Below are 20,109 nucleotides of genomic sequence, written 5' to 3' on the forward strand. Positions count from 1 at the left end.
CTTTGATGCAGGTGCTGCGTTTGGTGATGTATGATAGCCTAACAGGTATGTATTCATAATACGCTGTTGCTTTACTTGTACCTGTTTCTTCATATGATTTGTCACTGTACAGATTTAAATGATTGTGCACTTTTAAATAGTTTCAAATAAATTTGGAGGTCGACAGTACAGATGAAAACTGTTTAAATTTGATTACTTTAAGACTCAAATAAAGACTAGGGTGTGCGAAGCCTAAATATAATGTTTTTACTAAAACCGATGTATTGTATTTTAATTAAATAATGTAAATCTGCTTGTTAAATTGTGGCATGATGAATACTGTGTCCAAGCCTCCACTCTTTAACATTTAGGAGCATCAATCATATATTTCACACACATTTAGACATGGCCGTGACTTGCGACTGAAAGAAATTACTGAATATTTTTTAAATAAATTGTATTTTTAATTAAAAAGTGCAAAGGCAAAATAAACTAAATTTCATTTAGTAAATGGATAAACGGATATTCAGCTTTCATAAAGTCCACCAACTGCAGATAAATCTAGACCCAAAGAAAAAAAAGGATGCTGTGCTTGGTTTCAATCTGGACCTGGAAGCTTGTTGCGCAGGTTTGAACCAGTTGTACTGGCCAAAGTCCTTTTAAAGCCAAGTCATTGATTTGAAATGAGTTGACCTAAAATCACCCGAATCACAATTGATCAGTCAAACAAGATTAGTTTTAGAATATGGGTGCATAAATTGATTTTTACTTTTTTCTCTGAATGATGTTGTTTTATTTCCTGATGAGAGCAACATCTGTTCCCGACTCTTCAAGTGCTCATTCTACAGTGTTTTTTTTCTAGAATTACAATTTCAATTGGAGTTAATTGTTCCAAGTAGCCTATATTTTGTTGAATTAACAATTAAATCACCCAATGTGTAATTATTAACTGCTTTAAAAATACATGATGTTAACGAAATTGTTGAAACATTTGCAATTTGCTCTGTACGAATGACAACGTTAAAGCACAGCGTAATTAGCCTCGAGAACGATTGAGTCAGTCTTTTGTTCGTTATCTGGCTCGGCTCGGTGTTCATCTTGCAGCAGTTCAGTCAGTGTACTGTTTGAGTACATGCATTACTCCGGGATATTGGTTTGTTTGAACTCAGAGGGAGTGTCAGCCACATTAAAAAAGTTAACAGCTTAATTCATTTGTGGATTAATGCGTATTAGAGATGCGAACCGTTTAAAACGATTCAATTCGATTTGGTGAACTGGTTCAAGAAGATCCGGTTACATTGAATGATTCGTTCGCGAACCAGATATCATACACTGCAATGAACGCACTCACAACAGACACGGAAGAGAAGACAATGCTGAATAAAGTAGTAGTTTTTGCTATTAACTGACCCTACAATGTCACATGGACTGCTTTGATGATGTTTTTCTTACCTTTCTGGACATGGACAGTATACCGTACACACAGCTTCAATGGAGGGACTGAGAGCTCATAATTTTGATTTTTGGGTGAACTAACCCTTTAAGGGTGGTTGGGACAAAAGGAACAGTATATCTATACAGAATTTTTTTTCTCACCTAATGAGCAAAAATAAAAACTTTTTTGTTGTTGTGTCCTAGCTGTAAGAAAATGGGGTGCCCTCATTGGAGTGACATCATGCAGGTGGGCGGGGAAATTAAATGCATGAACCATCTATGGCATGAACCGAGGAAAATTACATAAGCTTTTGCTAGTTTTCATAATAAGGTCCTAAAACTTTCATAGCTACTATCTTATACAAACTTTTGATGGAAACATAAATGTGACCCTGGAGCACAAAACCAGTCTTTAGTCGCCGGGGTAGGGTATATTTGTCACAATAACAAAAAATACATTGTATGGGTCAACATTTTTCTTTTATGCCACAAAATCATTAAGATATTAAGTAAAGATCATGTTCCATGAAGATTTTTTGTACATTTTCTACTATAAATATGTTAAAACTTAATTTTTTAATTAGTAATATGCAATGCTAAGATCTTAATCTGGACATCTTTAAAGGCAATTTTTTCAATATTACGATTTTTTCGCACCCTCAGATTCCAGATTTTCAAATAGTTGTATCTCAGCCAAATATTGTCCTACCATACATCAATGGAAAGATATTTATTCAGCTTTCAGATGATGTATACATCTGACCCTTATGGTTTTGTGGTCCAGGGTCACAAATATGATGCACTACTAACAAAATCATTAAAAAGAAAAACAAAACAAAAAAAAGACAAAAATATAATTAATATCATGTTCTGTTTTCCGAATTAGGTAGTTTTTATTTTGTCCCATCTTCCCAAACACACTTTAGAAGATGATTTACCTTGTAATAGAGAACCACTGTATATGATCTGTATACCCTAAATCAGTGGTTTGCCACCTTATTTATGCAAGCCCTAATCAACCACAAAAATATTCACAAGCTCGATTTTTGCTAAAATAAAGATTATCAAATAGAAGCGTATTCATGTAAATGAAAAAAAACAACAACAACAAATCACAATCTCAACAAATTAGAATACTTCATAAGACCAATAAAAAAGTTTTTTACCGAATTGTTGGCCTTCTGGAAAGGATGTTAATTTACTGTACATGTACTCAGTATTTGGTAGGGGCTCCTTTAGCTTTAATTACTGCCTCAGTTCAGCGTGGCATGGAGGTGATCTGTTTGTGCCACTGCTGAGGTGGTCTGGAAGCCCAGGTTTCTTTGACAGTGGCCTTCAGCTCATCTGCATTTTTTTGTCTCTTGTTTCTCATCTTCTTCTTGACAATAGCTCATAGGTTCTCTATGAGGTTTAGATCTGGTGAGTTTGCTGGCCAGTCAAGCACACCATTTTTGGCAGTGTGGGCAGGTGCCAAATCCTGCTTAAAAATCAAATCAGCATCTTCAAAAAGCTGGTCAGCAGAAAAAAGCATGAAGTGCTCCAAAATGTCTTGGTAAACATTTTTTTCTTGTGTCAAATAACACAATGGACCAACACTAGTAGATGACACTGCACCCCGGATCATCACAGACTGTGGAAACTTAACACTGGACTTCATGCAACTTGGGCTATGAGCTTCTCCATCCTTCCTCCAGACTCTAGGACCTTGGTTTCCAAATGAAATACAAAACTTGCTCTCATCTAAAAGGAGGACTTTGGAACAATGGCAACAGTCCAGTTCTTCTTCTCCTTAGCCCAGGTAAGACACCTTTGATGTTGTCTGTGGTGCAGGAGAAGGTTAACAAGAGGAATACGACAACTGTAGCCAAATTCCTTGACACTTCTGTGTGCGGTGGCTCTTGATTCCTTGACCCCAGCCTCAGTGCGACCCCAGCCTCAATTTTGCTTGACAGGCTGCTGTTTGTTCCACACATTTTCCTTCCACTCAACTTTCTGTTAACATGCTTGGATACAGCACTCTGTGAACAGCCAGATTCTTTGGCAAAGAATGTTTGTGGCTTACCCTCCTTGTGAAGGGTGTCAATGATTGTCTTCTGGACAACAGTCAGATCAGCAGTCTTCTCCATGATTGTGTAGCCTAGTGAACCAAACTGAGAGAGAATTTTGAAGGTTCAGGAAACCTTTGCAAGTGTTTTGAGTTGATTAGCTGATTTGCATGTCACCATATTCAATAAAAGAACCAGACTTAAACTACTTCAGTCTGTGTGCATTGAATTTATTTAATGCACAAGTTTCACAATTTGAGTTGAATTACTGAAATTAATGAACCTTTCCATGACATTCTAATTTACTGAGATGCACTTGTATATGCTGAGGGTCGCCGTGATTTTGATTATCCTGGATCAACATTATAGTCCAAAAATATATCCCTACCCCTAAACCCAACCCAGATTAACAAGGATGTTGATCCAGGAACATGTTGTAGGCTACTTGGTGTAATCACACTCACCATATGCTGAGGTGTGTCGTCTTCCTCCGATCTGATATGAACGGAACTTTTAAAAACAAGGGAAAAATTCAGGGGAAATCCCGACTTTAAACAAACATCCTTTTTGTTTGCGAAACTTAGGATATACAAACAGTGACTCGTTAAGAAATGTTTTCTTAATAAAAGTGTACGGTAGCTTCTCCCTTAATGACGTTAAGAGCAATTCAATTGTCTATCATAGATCAGTGGATCAGATGGACTAACATGGACCCGGAAACGGAGACGCCAGTCAGTATTGACAGGAAATGTCAGGTGTAGCCTATGCCAGGTGTCTGTAAACCTAGGAAAGAATGTACTGATAGAGCAGCAGATTTTGGCCTATGGCTTGAATGAGTTTCTTCTTGATGTCAGAAGCTTGGGTAGACTCTGAACCTTGCAAAACAGCTCATACTGAACAACCATGCTAAGGGATAACGTTGAAAAACACCTGGAGCCACGTAGTGTGTGGGAGTAGGGTGCAGACAATGCTACAGTATTCTTTTTATTTTGGTTAGTCTATATATTTAGTAGGCCTAAGATCAGTAGTTTTTGTTTTTTCACTTGTTAGGATTGTTTTTGTTGGTTATGTTTATCGTTCAATATCAATATTCAAATCCTGGCCAGGACGTGTCCTGTATTATTCGATTAATTTGAGTTTTAAGCATCAGAAGATAAAAAAGTCATCACAAGGATCCCCACTTTGGTGCATCAATTTAGGGAGTGTCTCAAAAGTGCAAAATCCACAATAAACTTTTGTTTGTGAACATAAACCTGCTTTGTGTAACAATGTCAGGTCACATGACTGACATTAATGATATTATTTATATAAATACCAATTCTTCTTTCTGTTTAGAGAACCCTGAAACTTCTTTGCTCTCACATAATGTTGTTTTGATATTCTTAATTTGATCAAATGTTAAGTGAATGTTACTTTTGAATTTACATATCATTTAATTTTTGGTTTTTATCATTGTGAAAAGGAAAGTGATATTTAGTCATAAACCTTATTTTCCCTATTTATAATTTCATCTGTACTAAAAGACTGAAGGAGCCTGGATTGTTATTGTTGTTGTCTTAATACAAACTGAATTTTGGAAATAGGATTTTAGTGTATTTTTGGTGAACCTTTCAAATATTCAAATCTATATAACTTATAATCATGTGATTTCATGTTGCCACACCCAGTGTATTATGTATACAGGAACAACAGTATTATGTATGCAGGAACAATGATTCTAATCAGTCTTGAGCCTGGCTCTCTCATGAGCCAACAGGCCTTAAATGTCCTAAAGTCGTGCATAGTCCACTGTACCATTCATTCCTACAACAATTAAATCAGCTTGTCTATAAGGGCATTTTTCAAATGTATCTATTTAATATTCAAAATGTAAGTTAGAATGTTTTTTAATACAACACAGCAGGTGTGGCAATATGAGCTCACATGACCAGGAAGTTATATAGTTATATTGAATATTTAAATTCACCAAAAATAGATGAAATCATATTTCCAAAATCAAATTCATGTAAGATTTGGGTCAGGTGTGTGTGAAGATATTAAAACTGGTGTTACATCATTGGGTCACATGACCATGAAGTTATATAGATTTGAAATTTTGAACAATTCCTTAAAAATAGACTTTTCCAAAATCCAAGTGATATGTTAAAAGTGTTTCTGAATGTAGTACAGGTGTCATAACAACACCTGTTTCTATCAGTTAAAATAAAATGTTGTAGTGCTATGTAATAACAATGTAACAGTTTGTGGTGAATATCCCATTCACAGTTTAAAATTATTAATGGTTTTCCACTTAATTCACTTCTTCCACAATTTATTTGTATTATGGTTTTCATGTTTTCAAATCTTGGAATGTGTATATTTCTTATTGTTTTTATGCACTTTTGAGAAAGTGCCTTAATTCACTGAATGTCCAACATAAACTAACTTTACTCCTCTTATAGTTCATTGGTTTTACAACCCCAGCAAACCTATAAATGCTTCATAATCTGCTTTTGACTTCTTCCTTTCAGATAATCACTAGAAATGAATTACAGCTTTTTCTTTAAGTTATTCCTGACTGGGCTCTGTTTTACTGCACTGGGCATTTACAGTATACAAAGTGGTTTTCTGGATATTACAGATGACATAAGAAGACTGTTGCCACCAGGGTATGACCCTACTATATTTTGCTCATATTTGTTTTTGGTTGTTCATCATATTGTGGTCTTGCAAATTTGTTTCATGGGCATTTGTTTTATTTATTTATTTATTTTTGCAGCACAGGGCTCCTCCAATTTTCTAAACAAAGGTCAGTGGTTGGTTATTTATTTAGAATACTATAATCTCTGTAACTTGATCTTACCTCTGTATCATTTTATATGACTTCTTATGTGTGATATTTACCTTGTCATTGCCTATGTGGTTTCACAGAGTGTATAATCACAACATTGGACCATTTCCCAGTAAAAATCGTTCGTCTTGTTCCTGTAAAGGATATTCTTTAAATGCTCAAAATGTGCCAGTGGATGAACTGGAAGACCTTCAGAGACGTCGGTCTGAGGAGTACCGCCAATACCAGCTCAGGTCAAAGAACATTCCAGTTCTTAGCCCTTATTTCATTTTCATTACTAAATCCTAAAAGTTATAATTCTGTATTTCTTAGGATGGGGACAAAAATGGAGTCACTTATACTTGCCCAACCCAACTCACCCCTCCAATATCCCATCCAGGGTTTCGTAGTGGAACCTCTTGCAAAAAGTGTGATACCAGGTAAAACTCCCTTCTTCATGTGAAAGGTTTCTGAACTTGGCTGTGTTTATCTTAGATATCTTAGATGCTTAGATATCTCTTTCTACTTTTGGATGTTCGATCTTATATGTCACAGGCCAATACAGAAATTAGCAATTTACTTTGTTTTCAAACTGAATATTAACTAAGAATTTTACATCTTGGTTAAAGAAAACATTTTTTTTTTTTTTTTTACTATTACTATATGAAAATTAAATATGAATTAAACTGAACTGAACTGCCCGTTTTCACAGGTTTGGCTCTGCATGCACAAAAGAGAAGACTATATAAGGTTTGTTTTAACATTTGTGTGGCCCATGGAGGACCTTTTGGGTTTTTTTGGTTTGATATTGTCAGTCAAGGTGCAAGGTCTATTGTATTTCGCTTTGCCAGGGCTTACAGGATCCAAATGAGTCTTTTCTGTGTTCTTCAAGTGTGAAATCAACACTACTGATTACTTTCTTTGTGAAAGACCTCCAGTCATGATTATTAATGAATATCACACCGATCATCCATTCAGCTTCCACAAGGCTGTCAAACTCATTTCCTGAATAGTATAGTTCCAACCCTCCTCTAGTTTTCAAATAAGCCTGAAGGGACTTGATTAGCTGGATTAGGTGCGTTTAATTAGGGTTGAAGCTAAACTTTGACACCCCTGATCTATCACTTTGGTGCTCTTATAGGTGACTTTGAGTGTGAAGAAAGGAGTGCTCTCAGTGGAGGATGTTCTAGATGGAGATCAGGTGGAAGGACAGGGTCAAAGTAGTCTGACCATCTCATCCAGCAGCCACACACATCTGAATGATCTGCTCTCCAGAGTCACCTACACCGGCACCATCTACCGTGTGAAGACTAAAGATCTGGGTAATGCCAGCACCACCCTCTTTGTCCAGTATGTTCAGAGAATGGGTGTGGGCTACTGATCTTATTGTTTTTTTACTGTCTAGTTTACTTTTGACTTTAGATTCAATTTAGCTTTTATTTTTTAAATTAAAATAGCCTACTGTAAACCACTTTTCCTTGTCTCCTTAGTAAATTTTTCTTTTGAGAACTATGAGGCTATATTTCCCATTGTGATCAAGAGATCCTCAGTTCCTGTTCTGTATGACCCAGGGACAGGTAAGACCACAAAACTTGCACGTATCTGGTGTTGTTTAGATTATGTATGGTCAGTGACCCTTTCCCCTTCTTTCTCTGGGTCTTAGATATTAACTCACAGGTGACCATAACAACCAAGACCTTTCTGAGATATGACGAGCTGAACATACTCATCAACAGCATCCGACAGTTCTACCCCCAAATCAAGATCATCATTGCAGACGACAGTCTGGAGCCGCAAAACGTGACTGGCTACAACTTAGAGCACTACATTATGCCTCCTGCACAGGTAAATATGTTTTAAGGCCTCATTGGTACTGCCTTAATAATAGTGTGTGTCAACATAATGTTGTCAGGTGACTAAAATATGGAAGATCCCTTTATCTGTTTCCTCAGGGCTGGTTTGCAGGCAGGAATCTGGCTATATCTCAGGTTACCACTAAATACATCCTGTGGGTTGATGATGACTACATGTTCAATAACAATACACGGATTGAAAGCTTTGTGGAGATAATGGAGAAAGTTCCAGAACTGGATGTGGTCAGTAAAGTGATACTTTTTGTTATTTTTTTTGCAAAGGAAATTAAAAGGTTCATCGGTGGGTCTCATTCATTAAAAAACATGCATATGCACAAATTTATTAGTGATTAAAAAAAAAAAAATTATACTCTAGGTAGCCTTCTAAATGTGTTAAGGTATGCTCATGTTCTTCAATTCCTAAAAAGTTTCATGAGAAGTTCTTCCATGAAGTGATTAGCGAATGAGACTTGTTGGTTCTATGCTCACCTCTTTTTTCTTTGTATTAGTGTTCATTTTGACTTGATGGTGGCCTTCTCTAACTATTAACCTGTAAATAAAAGAAACAGAAACAGTTCCCCTCTCTCTCTCTCTCTCTCTCTGTTGCAGGTTGGCGGTGCAGTGGGGAGAAATCAGTTCTTTTTCCACCTTCAGTACGAGGAAGGGGATGAAGAGGAGGGCGGTTGTCTCAGACGTTTGCATGGGAGGAAGAATCAACCAGTTCCAGGCTTTGACGGATGTTTCTTTGTAGATGGGGTCGTCAACTACTTTCTGGCACGGACAGATGCTGTGCGACGGGTTGGCTTTGATCCGTTTCTGAAGAGGGTGGCTCACACTGGTAGGTGCATCCCGCTGCTTCTGGATGATTGCGTTAGTTTATGGTTTGAGCACTGAATTCTTTTTTGAAAACAAGTTTTCTGGGACTGTCTTGGACATTCTGGGCTGTGAAAATATACTTTAATATCTATCTCTCTTGAGTATATTTTTATGATTTCCCTTCTTCTGTCTCTCTACCCCAAACCCCTGCAGAGTTTTTTCTTGATGGTCTTGGAGATTTGCTGGTTGCGTCCTGCAAAGGACTTTCAGTCGACCACCAGAAGAAGCGCAGACAAGGCAATTACAGGCGCTTCAGGTTTCCAGGACGAGCGGATGGGAGAAACAAACTGGCCCGTCATTACTTCAAGAATTATTTGAAATGCATCAGGTACTGAGGGACTTTTGAGGAGAAGGGTGGCCATTCTCCCACACAGACCAAGCTGAATTTAACCTGAGCGAACCTCATTAAAAACAATCTATATGAGCAAAGGTTCGCCTGAGACATGTTTTGGTAAAGAAAAGAGTAGTGAAGTTTTGTGACATTTAAGAAAAATTTACAATTCAGTCGATGGAATCAGCATCAACAAAAACCATGAGCCAAGTTTGAGTCTTCAGGAGAACAACTGATCTCTGGGAATTAATACTTTGACCATATGAATTTATTAAACACTTTTTTTCATATTTATTACTGTGGGTTACGGTTATGAAATAAAATAAATGCTTTTAATACATTACAGTGCAATAAATGTGACTGTCATTCGCAACAATGGACTTTCTTTATCTGTATAGTATAATTTATATATATATATATATGTGCCGAGTGGGCGGGGCCGAGAGGCGTGGGAACGAGGAGTGAGGCCAGGTGTAGTGATTGGAGATGAGCTACACCTGCGCCCCACCGCCAGTATCGAGTCCCACGTAGGAGATGGAAGGATATAAAACTGGAGTGACGACCGTGAAGGAGGAGAGAGGACCAGGCCTGGGGCATTATTTTATGTTTGCTTTTTATTTAAGCGCACCAGTCGTCCGGGAGGGGCTGGTGCGCTGTTTTGTGTTTATTTTGAATATTAAAATTATGTTTTGATTGTGCGCCGGTTCCCGCCTCCTTCTTCCCGATGTATATGGAGTTGTAATATCATTACAAAATATATATATATATATATATATATATATATATATATATATATATATATATATACACACATCTCAGGTGTTTTCTGTTATTTAGTTCTTTAAATGTTCATTGTAAACATTTTGTTTTGTCATTTAAGTCTTTCTGATTTCTTTTACATGGAATTGCTGATGTTGAACATGTTCTGCTGTGGTAAACAATGGAAATATTTTAACAGTAATTGGAATAAAATAATAATAATAAATGTTTAACCAGATAGTGACTCATTTTACCAAATAAGAAATAAATCTGTTAGTGGCTATTTTCACGAATTGTAAATCGAGATAGATGCTATTTACACTTTTTACACTAAGTGAAAATAGCAGGATTTTTCTTCTATTTATTCTACTTATTGCAAATACTGACAATTGTCTGCACCTCAGTATTATAGTGCATTGTAAAACAGTAGGCCTATGCAATAATAACATATTGATAGTAAATTATAGTTTAAATTCAAATTATTAAATGGATGCCAACTTATTGACAATAAAGCCCTCACTGTAAAAACTAAAGGTTCCTGGAGGCACCTTTTGGGGTTCTTCACTTCGCCACACCGGCGGAACCCTCTGAAGAGCCTCTAGGCACCACTCTAAATGGGGGTGGTTCTCTGAGGAACTTTCAATTGTTCCTGGAGGAACCCTTTTATTATGATGGCCAGGAACCACCTGGGGTGCTTCAAGGCACCATTTCCCTAATTTCAGTTCTTTAATGCCCCCCCCACCCCATTGGTTTATTTGTCCTGCTATTGACCTTTTTAATGATTAAAAAATAAAACTGAAAAAATAAAACAAATGCATATAAAACAGTTTATTGATTTACAACAACAATATCCATAATCACAATACTGCACATCACAATCCCATTCATGGCAACATCAGTGTTAATACTGCTATAAACAACAACAACAACAAAAAAAGCATTTACACCTTGGTAAAATTAGAAACAAATAAATGTGACTCAATACTCTTAGAACCTTAAAAAAACATTTTATATACCTAAAACAATGATTTAAATTTTAGACACAATGCAATTAATAGTAACATATTCTTTCCTGTTCTAAATAGTGGTGACTGATTGGGAGAATTCACACAGGACATTTCAAGAAATTGATAAGCCTCAAGATAGATGTATTTAGCTTAATAAACCAGTTTCTCAGCAGCGTAAGTTGTTATAGTTGGGTTAACTTCGAGAGCAGTGAATGGGAGAGTATCACAATAGCATTTTCAAAACTTTCAATCAAAGGAAAAAATCTGACAGCGACTGATAACAGCAGTCAGAAGAGAGAACAATGTCAAATTTAGCATTCCTCCCAAAGACTCTGGGTTAGAAACACCCTTGCATTAGCATTAACTATTTTTTTTCTGTAATTTGAGACGAATGTGATATAATACAAAGTATAGTGTTATAAATGCACATCATTTAAAAAGAAAAATCTAAATATACAAACATTGTGAGGATTTATGATACAAACACAGCTGAAACACATCATCAGTCTTGTGAAAATGGTCCATGATCTCCTCCTGAATGACCAACAGATACAGCTTTAGGGTACTTTTAATTGCTTTTCTATATAATGTTGAACAGAACACAGTTACTCATAGTAAGGTGAACTCATGTCGGCAGGTTCATCAGCAAGAAGCTCCTCACCATCAGGAAAGTCTGCAGTGCCGCTCTCATCTAATGGGTCTCCTGCTATTACCACTGCTGTTCTGAGATTATGTGTAGGCTGTTCATTGAAAAAAAGAGTGATTTACTTAAAATTAAATAATAAAATATTTACATTTATTCATTTAGCACAGGTATTTTTTTATTATCTTAAAAATGAGGAACACCACAGGAATTATTTATGTCATATTATTGCATTGATTAATGGTTGTAGACTAATTAAGTACACAATGTGTCTATAATGTGTGTGTGTACACTACATATGTCTACACACATGGACAAACTCATACTTACCTCATCATATACAGTCCAGGACAGCAGGATCATCATGTAACAGGAAGGGCAATGGTATAATTTCTCTAAAATAAAAAATAAAAAAGAACTGTTAATAACCTATAAATAATTGAATGTTTTAGAAGGGTTTCTGGTGTGTGTCTGCAACCATTCACTTATTTACACACCTGCAAAAGATGGGGTATGTCCAGAGAGGTCTGTTTATTGTCAGTCAGCATCAGACTTCAGCAGCTGTCTGTTCACTGCCTCACAGGTGTCCACTACAGAGACACATTTCTTCATTAACTGCTGAATAAAAAATAACATATGGGTAGTTTTTTATTGTTTAATTCAGTTCAGTGTAACAGTGTGATTTTTACATTTAGGTTTTTTTTTTCACATGGAAAGTGCCACAAAAGTAATTGTTCCATCACATTCCTTAAAAGTAATTATTATTAATAATAATAATCAGTCAAATACAATTTTTGTCACATGAATCTCTTGGTTCTTCCAGATGCTGGCTTTTACAAGTGAGATCTTCCAGGAACCACTTTGATGCCGTCTTTTATAGTGTTGACTAGCTTTATCACGCGTTTGTTGGTGGACCTAGTCTAAATAGACACCTGAATAAATCCAATGCAGGTACAGTGCATGATTTGTAATGTAATAAAGTCAGGAAGACTTTCAGCTATTGTGAAACAGATTATATGACAGATGGAATATGCAGTATAAAGTGTAAATATAACATTTCAATATTGTGTAACATCACAGATGTCACAGATTGCTGTCATCAGGTTATGGTCCTATTATCATGCCGCACTTTCATCACACAACACAATAAACTGCTGTCAGAAAAAAATATATATTTATATGATCCCCTCTGTGATGAGGAGACCTTGAAGTTGTCCTCTATCACTGTTTATGTTATGTTCTTATTGTTCTTATGCATGCTCTAAAATTTACTGAGCTGAGTGGGCATGGCCTTAAAGGAAACATAAACTTGTGGGGAATTTTATCCAATTTTTAAGATGTTTGTGCAAATGTATGCTATTGGTTTTATCCGTTCTTTTATTGCATTTACCTATGTTGAATTTAACTCTTGTTCTTAAATATCGGATGAAAGTACTTAATAATTATATGGTGATGTAAAAGTTTATTTTATAAAAATGGAATGTTCCAATTAGTAAGAGCGGGAATTTCTTGATTTATGCAACCTTGGTTCGCTGAATAGGAAAGGAAATTAAACACTGCATACCGGCAGCCGTATCACCCTGGAGCCCAAGACCGGTTGCCCACTGAAGCTAAGCAGGGCTGAGCCTGGTCAGTATCTGGATGGGAGACCTCCTGAGAAAACTAGGTTGCTGCTGGAAGAGGTGCTAGTGAGGCCAGCAGGGGGTGCTCACCCTGTGGTCTGTGTGGGTCCTAGCGCCCCAGTGTAGTGATGGGGACACTATACTGTCAACAAGCACTGTCCTTCGGATGAGACGTTAAACCGAGGTCCTGACTCTCTGTGGTCATTAAAAATCCCAGGATGTCTTTCGAAAAGAGTGGAGGTGTGACCTCGCCATCCTGGCTAAATTCGCCCATTGGCCTCTGACCATCATGGCCTCCTAACAATCCCCATATCTGCTGATTGGCTTCATCACTCTGTCTCCTCTCCTCCTGTAAGCTGGTGTGTGGTGGGCGTTCTGGCGCAATATGGCTGCCGTCGCATCATAGAGGTGGGTGCTGCACACTGGTGGTGGATGAGGAGATACCACCTGAATATGTAAGCGCTTTGAGTGCCGAGAAAAGCGCTATATAAATGTAATGAATTATTATTATTATTATACCGTCTCTATGGGAAGCCCTTGTAGCATCACACCATTTAATTGGCCAGTAGCACTTAGCCCTGCCCTGAGAAATACATCTCATTTGCTCATATCAAATTCGTCAGGCTTGTATGTAGGAAGGAAGCTACAGACAATTTCAACATCACCTGAAATTAAACACAGAGCTCACCGAGGCAAAGACTAGGAGGCTGCACTTCACTTCCAGTCCGCGCATCAGAAAGGGAAAAAGCTTCTATGACCACCTGCCGAAAGCGAAATGAGGTCGAAGCAACCTTATATACTCAAATACTTTTCCCTGGGTTAAAGTCCATACAAGAAAGGCTGACTGAAAGAACCTGCATATCCAGGGGGTGACGTCCAACAGAAAAACCTCCTATGAGCACATGATCAGATATGATTGCCACATAATCCTTATTAGTGGCATGGGCTTTAAGCAACTGCCACTGATGGAAAAGCAGCATCATTCAGACGTCATATTGCACGTGCATGACTTTAACTGCTACTTCATGATGTTCTACTGTAACCATCAGCAGAACAGCTGGTTTGCCATAGTGGTTACAACATGACAGATTAGTTAAGTAAATGTTATGTTTTATGGTATACAATAGTGTAATTGCATCAGTATACAACCCTACCATAATTATTTTATTTAATCCGTGTTGATATGTTTTAAACCCATTCGCAGCTGTTGCTTAAAGTCCCTAATGACTCTACAAAACTTGAACCTACGGGGCAATGAACTGGGTTTATGTCGCAATGTCTATACCAAGAGACAAAAAGCTACCACTTGATAGCATACAGGAGGGGGCCTTCTAGAGTTAAGAATAGTGGCAGTAATTTTAGCCGAGAGACCAGAACACATTAACACACTGTGCTCAGGAGCCACAACTATAGGTTCCATAAATCCAGACGGGGATGCCAAGTCATACCCCGAGCCTGATTCAGCAGGTCGCGTCTTCGGTGTACCTCCAAGGAGGGCTGGCTAGTAGACCAACCAGTTCTGAGAGAACCACATCTGAGTGGGCCAGAACAAGGCCACCAGCAGACAGATGTTCCATGATCCAGGTTATCTGCCCCTATGAGCAGAACCGCTAAAAGAGTAAAAGAGTAGTCGTGGGCCACTCCTGAGCCTGAGTGGAAACTGCTGGAAAGTAGTAAAGAACATAAAAAAAAAACACTTTACTACAGGCAACAGATAATCTGCTTCCTGAAGGAAAAAAATTCCCAATAGAAATGCCCATAACATTTTTAAAAATGCATATAATTTTCATTTATAATAATTCTAGATATGGCAAATAAAGAGTGAGATTACATACTCTTTAAGTCTCTTGAGTATTTCAACATATAACATTTTGTGGTTTTCCATCCTCTCTTTTGATTTCATCTTCTTTAGTATTTATTCTGATTGGAAGCTAACTAATCCACTACTGTTTAGCAAAGTAAATCAGCTTGACTTTATAAGAAGAATCATCAGTCTCTGCCCGAATGTCATCAACTTTATTCTTTCAATGACAGATTGCCTTTGATATGTTCTTTAAAAGGACTGCTCATATTGGTACATAGGTGCATCTCATGTTTCAAGTTTTCCTGCATTGTCTTCTTGTCCATTGTTACCGTAGTTTTTAAAAGCCTTTTGAAAGATGTTCTAGTATGTGAATGTTCTGATAATAAATGGACACCTTTGGTCAACAAAGAATGATTTAGGATACATTTTGAAGGTGATCACTTTGTGTATACTAAACCATGTTATCACTTAAAATACTAAAGCATGCTTTTTGTTGTATCTTAAGATCAATGATGATTTGATTCCTCATGATGACCATGTTATATCTTAATAGAAAATGTAACCAGATCTTAAGATATCCAAGATAGGCCCAAAAAATGTTTTATAGTAATAACTTTGTTGTGGTTTAGCATGTTTAATGGAAATCAAAGACAAAAGCATGTGTAGAATTGAAAATGATTTATCTGAAAGTTCTGTTTTACATGGATAAAACTTGAACAGAATAAATATTATAGGTTTATATAGACAAAGGTTTTTACAAGCTTAAACCTTAAACCATTCTCAATTTAAACATTTTCAACTATTAGTCAAGGCAATGGATTACTTTAAGTTTAATTTTTGAAAACTTGAGTTCAAAACCCCAAAATTATGACAGTTGGAGAAAAAGAGAAAAAGTTAAATAAGTTAAATAAGTCCATAATGGTTTATAGTCAGATAGAAATCAAACAAAAACAGATAGTCAGATCGAAACATTTTGAATGACTAGTTGACTACAATGAATATTGGTGTATGTGAGTATGTTTGTGTGTGTAGAGATCAATGTTGAATTTTTTGTTCCATATGTCAAACAACCCCAATCACACTCACCTTGGCATCATAATTTATCACATTCAAAGCTCTTATTAAATATCTGTGGCTGGATTCACAAAACTGATCCCCATTCCCCCCAAAATCATTGTAGATAAACTCCAACTTTTCTTAAATCACATTAGATAAGAAGACGTTTAAAGACCACTCAGTGGCATCAAGAATTGTACATGTATTATGATTATTATGGTAATTCACAGACAGTGCTGAAAGTCATTTGGCTTGTACGAGATGCATCTATGCTGCACAGACCGATCAGTGTATGACATCAAAGAACAGCGAGAGTGATTTGAGAGCAGACGACTCTTTATTATTTTGTGGTACGTTGATGTCATACATTGATAAGTCTGTGCAGCACCACTTCAAGTCGAACACATCTGTCCTTTGAGGTGCTTAAATTCATTGAGTCGAGTCTTGGGTAAGAAATGGCATACAGACAGTCAGACTTGAACACCCAGGCATGCACAGTCCTTTTATCATATTTATTTCTCTTAGGTTCTGTTAGTTTCTTGTTATTTTAGAAACAGGGTGTTTTTCAGCTATGTGCACTTATAGCCCTTTGAACGATTACAATAGTTCACAGTCACATTCCTGGAGTATCCCCATTCGAAGCAGGTGCACATTTTATGTCTTCATCGAACACATCTGATTCAACTCATCAGTAGAGTGCTTCCTCTCACAACAAATTCAACCAACATATTTATTTAGAACTGTTTTATTATGAACGGAGGATTCTAATTTAGCTGGAACATATTTTTCACTTTACTAGATGTTAGTTGATGGACCGGAGTGGTGTGGATCACTTGTGAATTATTGTGAGGTTTTTCTCAGCGGTTTGAACTCTCATTCTGACAACACATATTCACTGCAGAGGATCCTGTTGAGCAAGTGAACCCAAAATGAATGTTTAATGGCAAACACGTTTAAGATTAGCAGATAGACTGGTGATTCACTAAATAATAAGCTGTTTCATCGTGAAAGCAGTTTATTCAGCACAGTGAAGCTTCTCCACTGTCAAAAATGCCTCTGATCTCTGTGGTAGTTCACTTTTTTTTTTTTTGCCTGCCTTGAAGCTTTGTAGCATTCATAAGTGTGTGTTTGGAAGCCCTGCAGGCAGTACTCATATGACGTTGTGATATAATTAATATCATACTATACTGTTATTGATATGAAAGATGATCCAAGAAGTCGATAAATCACGAAGGAACACAAATACCTTCACACAAGACAACAGCCATCAAGCTAAACTGAAAACGGAGGGCTATAAACACTCACATGTGAAGGAACAAGGAAATACACACAGGTGGATTAATATCAGTAATCATAGAATCAAGTTAGAAACCAAAGAAATAAACACAGAACTAGAGCTCAGATACAGAAGAGGAAAAGAATAAACTACAACCAAAGGTCCAAGGAACATAAATGAACTGAACACAAATGGTCAATATAATTTCAGCATTATACACACAAATAATACAATATACATTTTGTTTGCATAATTTGATTAAAAAAAAAAAGACCAGGAAAACTGAAAGCTGAAATTTGACCTTCACTCAATAACAACAAAATCAAAAATAAACATTTTAAAATAATAATAATAATAAGAATATCAATAAAAACCCTGGGGCATAAAAGTGGTAAAATTCAAAGAAACAGCCATTTGTAAAATTGTATTAACTTTTCAGTTTCTTGTGATCGGTGTTGAATTCTACATGTACTAGTTTTAACCTCCATTTGTCTGACTGTTAACTGAGCAATGTGATCACATCTGCTTACTTTATTCTATTTAACAGTGCAAGCCCTGAACAAGATAAAATCTCAGGGTAAGTGTAATTTAAATTTTCCAAATTAATCTTAAGTAGTTCCAGTTTAGATGCTCTGCATAACCTGTGGTCTTTACGTTTGTCAAGTTTGTTTGTCAAATATTTCTTGTCAAGGAAATGAACTCGCCAGACAATTTGTGGCAGATCAACTGGATAACATTCTGGAACACAGAGCAAATGAGCACAAGCAACACCGACTCAGGTAGAACTAGTTTTCTCTTCATCTTGCCCACAGTCCTGTAACACAATACTATGTCATGTTGTCATTTGTCATGAGTATCACTCGAAATTAGATTCAGAAAGAGCTTTAAACAAACTTTAAACTTTAAGCTTTAAACAAACAAGGAGATTCGAATAGTGACTGCTTCTAATATGTAAAGTCATCTCTCACTGAGGACTGATCTGCTCCATCATATTATCTCTGAGCAGGGGTGCACTCAAAAATTCCAATGATAATTCTTTCTTTAGACTTTTTGAAAGCCATTTATACGGTTTTTCCTATATTGCTGCATTTTTCATTCCTTTTTTCTAGGATGAAGACAAATGCAGATATTAGGGGTGTAACGATACGCGTATTCGTATTGAACCGTTCGGTACGACGCTTTCGGTTCGTTGGAGTAATTAATTATATTTGAAAAAAAAAAAAAAAAGAGAGAGATAGAAATATAATGATATGCGTTCAACAAGGTAGCCCAATAACCCAAACAACGTAACAGGCAACGCCCCTGACACTCCCGAAGAAGAAAAAAACACCATCTTATATGTTTATGTTAGGCTACTCAGCAGGCGCTCGCTCACTCAGTACGCGCTGAAGGCTCGTTGCAAAATAGCCAATGCGTTTAACAGACTAGAAATGAGAAGATCCTCCAATAACCAACAGGTCTGGTGTTTGGGTGCACTTTGGATTCCCTTTAAGCTATAATGGTGATGGCAAGAGAGTGGTGGATAAAAAAACAACGGTATGTCGCATCTGCAACATGACAGGGTACACCAGCGGGAATACAAAAAAAAAAAAAAAAAAAAAAAAAAAAAAACACCAGCGGGAATATCTGGGATATATGCGTCAGTACTATCTGGGAAAAGACGAAAAAAAGGAGAAACATGCACGCAGCAAACTATCCCTGCAGCATTTAGACACTATAGCTTACAGGGAATCCAACCCAAACACCAGACCTGTTGGTTATTTTAGGATCTTATATTTCTGGTCTGTTAAATGCATTAGACATTTTGCAATGAGCCTTCAGCGCGTGCTGAGTGAGCGAGCGCCTTAGGGGCCGTTCACATATCGCTCCTAAAAACGCATGGAAAACGCTAAGCACGTCTTTCTCCTCCTTTCCAAAGCGCTCGGGCAGAAGCGCTCATGAGGCGTCTGTCTTTGCTAAGCAACAATGACGTGCTCTCTCCATGAGACGCGGAAATTTCAGCGAAGGATAAATGGATTTGCAGCTCTAAAAATCGCTTGCAGTAGCTCTGCTACTAAATTTATTTCAAAATTGCAATCCATATACAACTATGATCAGCTGTTCCTTCATCTTGGCTGAGCTCTCAACCTTGTTACGGGAAAGGATGAAGCTGATTGGTTGGTTCTTGTCACATGACCCGCGGTGCGCTTGCGGCATTCTGAAAAGTTGAGATGTTTTTACATTTTGCTGTATCTAAAACGTATCGAACCGAACCGAACCGAACCGTGACATCAGTGTATCGTATCGAACCGAACCGTGAATTTTGTGAACCGTTACACCCCTAGCAGATATTATTATTGCCCCATCCAACTCTCCTCTCCAATATCCAATTGCAGTTTGTAGCTTCTCTGAAGAAAAGTATGATACCAGGTTAGCATATGTTTAACGGTGTTACAAAAGCTTTTTCCTTTGATCTATTAAGTGAATTCTTTATATATATATATATATATATATATATATATATATATATATATATATATATATATATATATATAAAACGCAATTATGCTGTCGGTAATCGCGAACTATTAGCTATCCGTCTTGCCTTAGGAGAGTGGCGTCACTGGCTTGAGGGC

General features: G+C 37.0%; 1 protein-coding gene across 1 annotated transcript; it reads left to right on the forward strand.

Moving 5' to 3' along the window:
* Window positions 1–9,710, forward strand: LOC113041516 (beta-1,4 N-acetylgalactosaminyltransferase 1-like). Its single transcript, XM_026200108.1, has 12 exons — window positions 1–45; window positions 5,969–6,106; window positions 6,217–6,246; window positions 6,369–6,521; window positions 6,601–6,707; window positions 6,980–7,017; window positions 7,409–7,589; window positions 7,758–7,844; window positions 7,931–8,112; window positions 8,220–8,363; window positions 8,730–8,958; window positions 9,150–9,710. Exons 2-12 carry the CDS (start codon window positions 5,982–5,984, stop codon window positions 9,329–9,331), a joined length of 1,458 nt encoding a protein of 485 aa, XP_026055893.1. The 5' UTR covers window positions 1–45; window positions 5,969–5,981; the 3' UTR covers window positions 9,332–9,710.
* Window positions 9,711–20,109: the final 10,399 nt, after the last annotated feature.

This window comes from Carassius auratus, chromosome 3 (assembly GCF_003368295.1).
Source record: "Carassius auratus strain Wakin chromosome 3, ASM336829v1, whole genome shotgun sequence".
NCBI classification, from domain to species: Eukaryota; Metazoa; Chordata; class Actinopteri; order Cypriniformes; family Cyprinidae; genus Carassius; species Carassius auratus.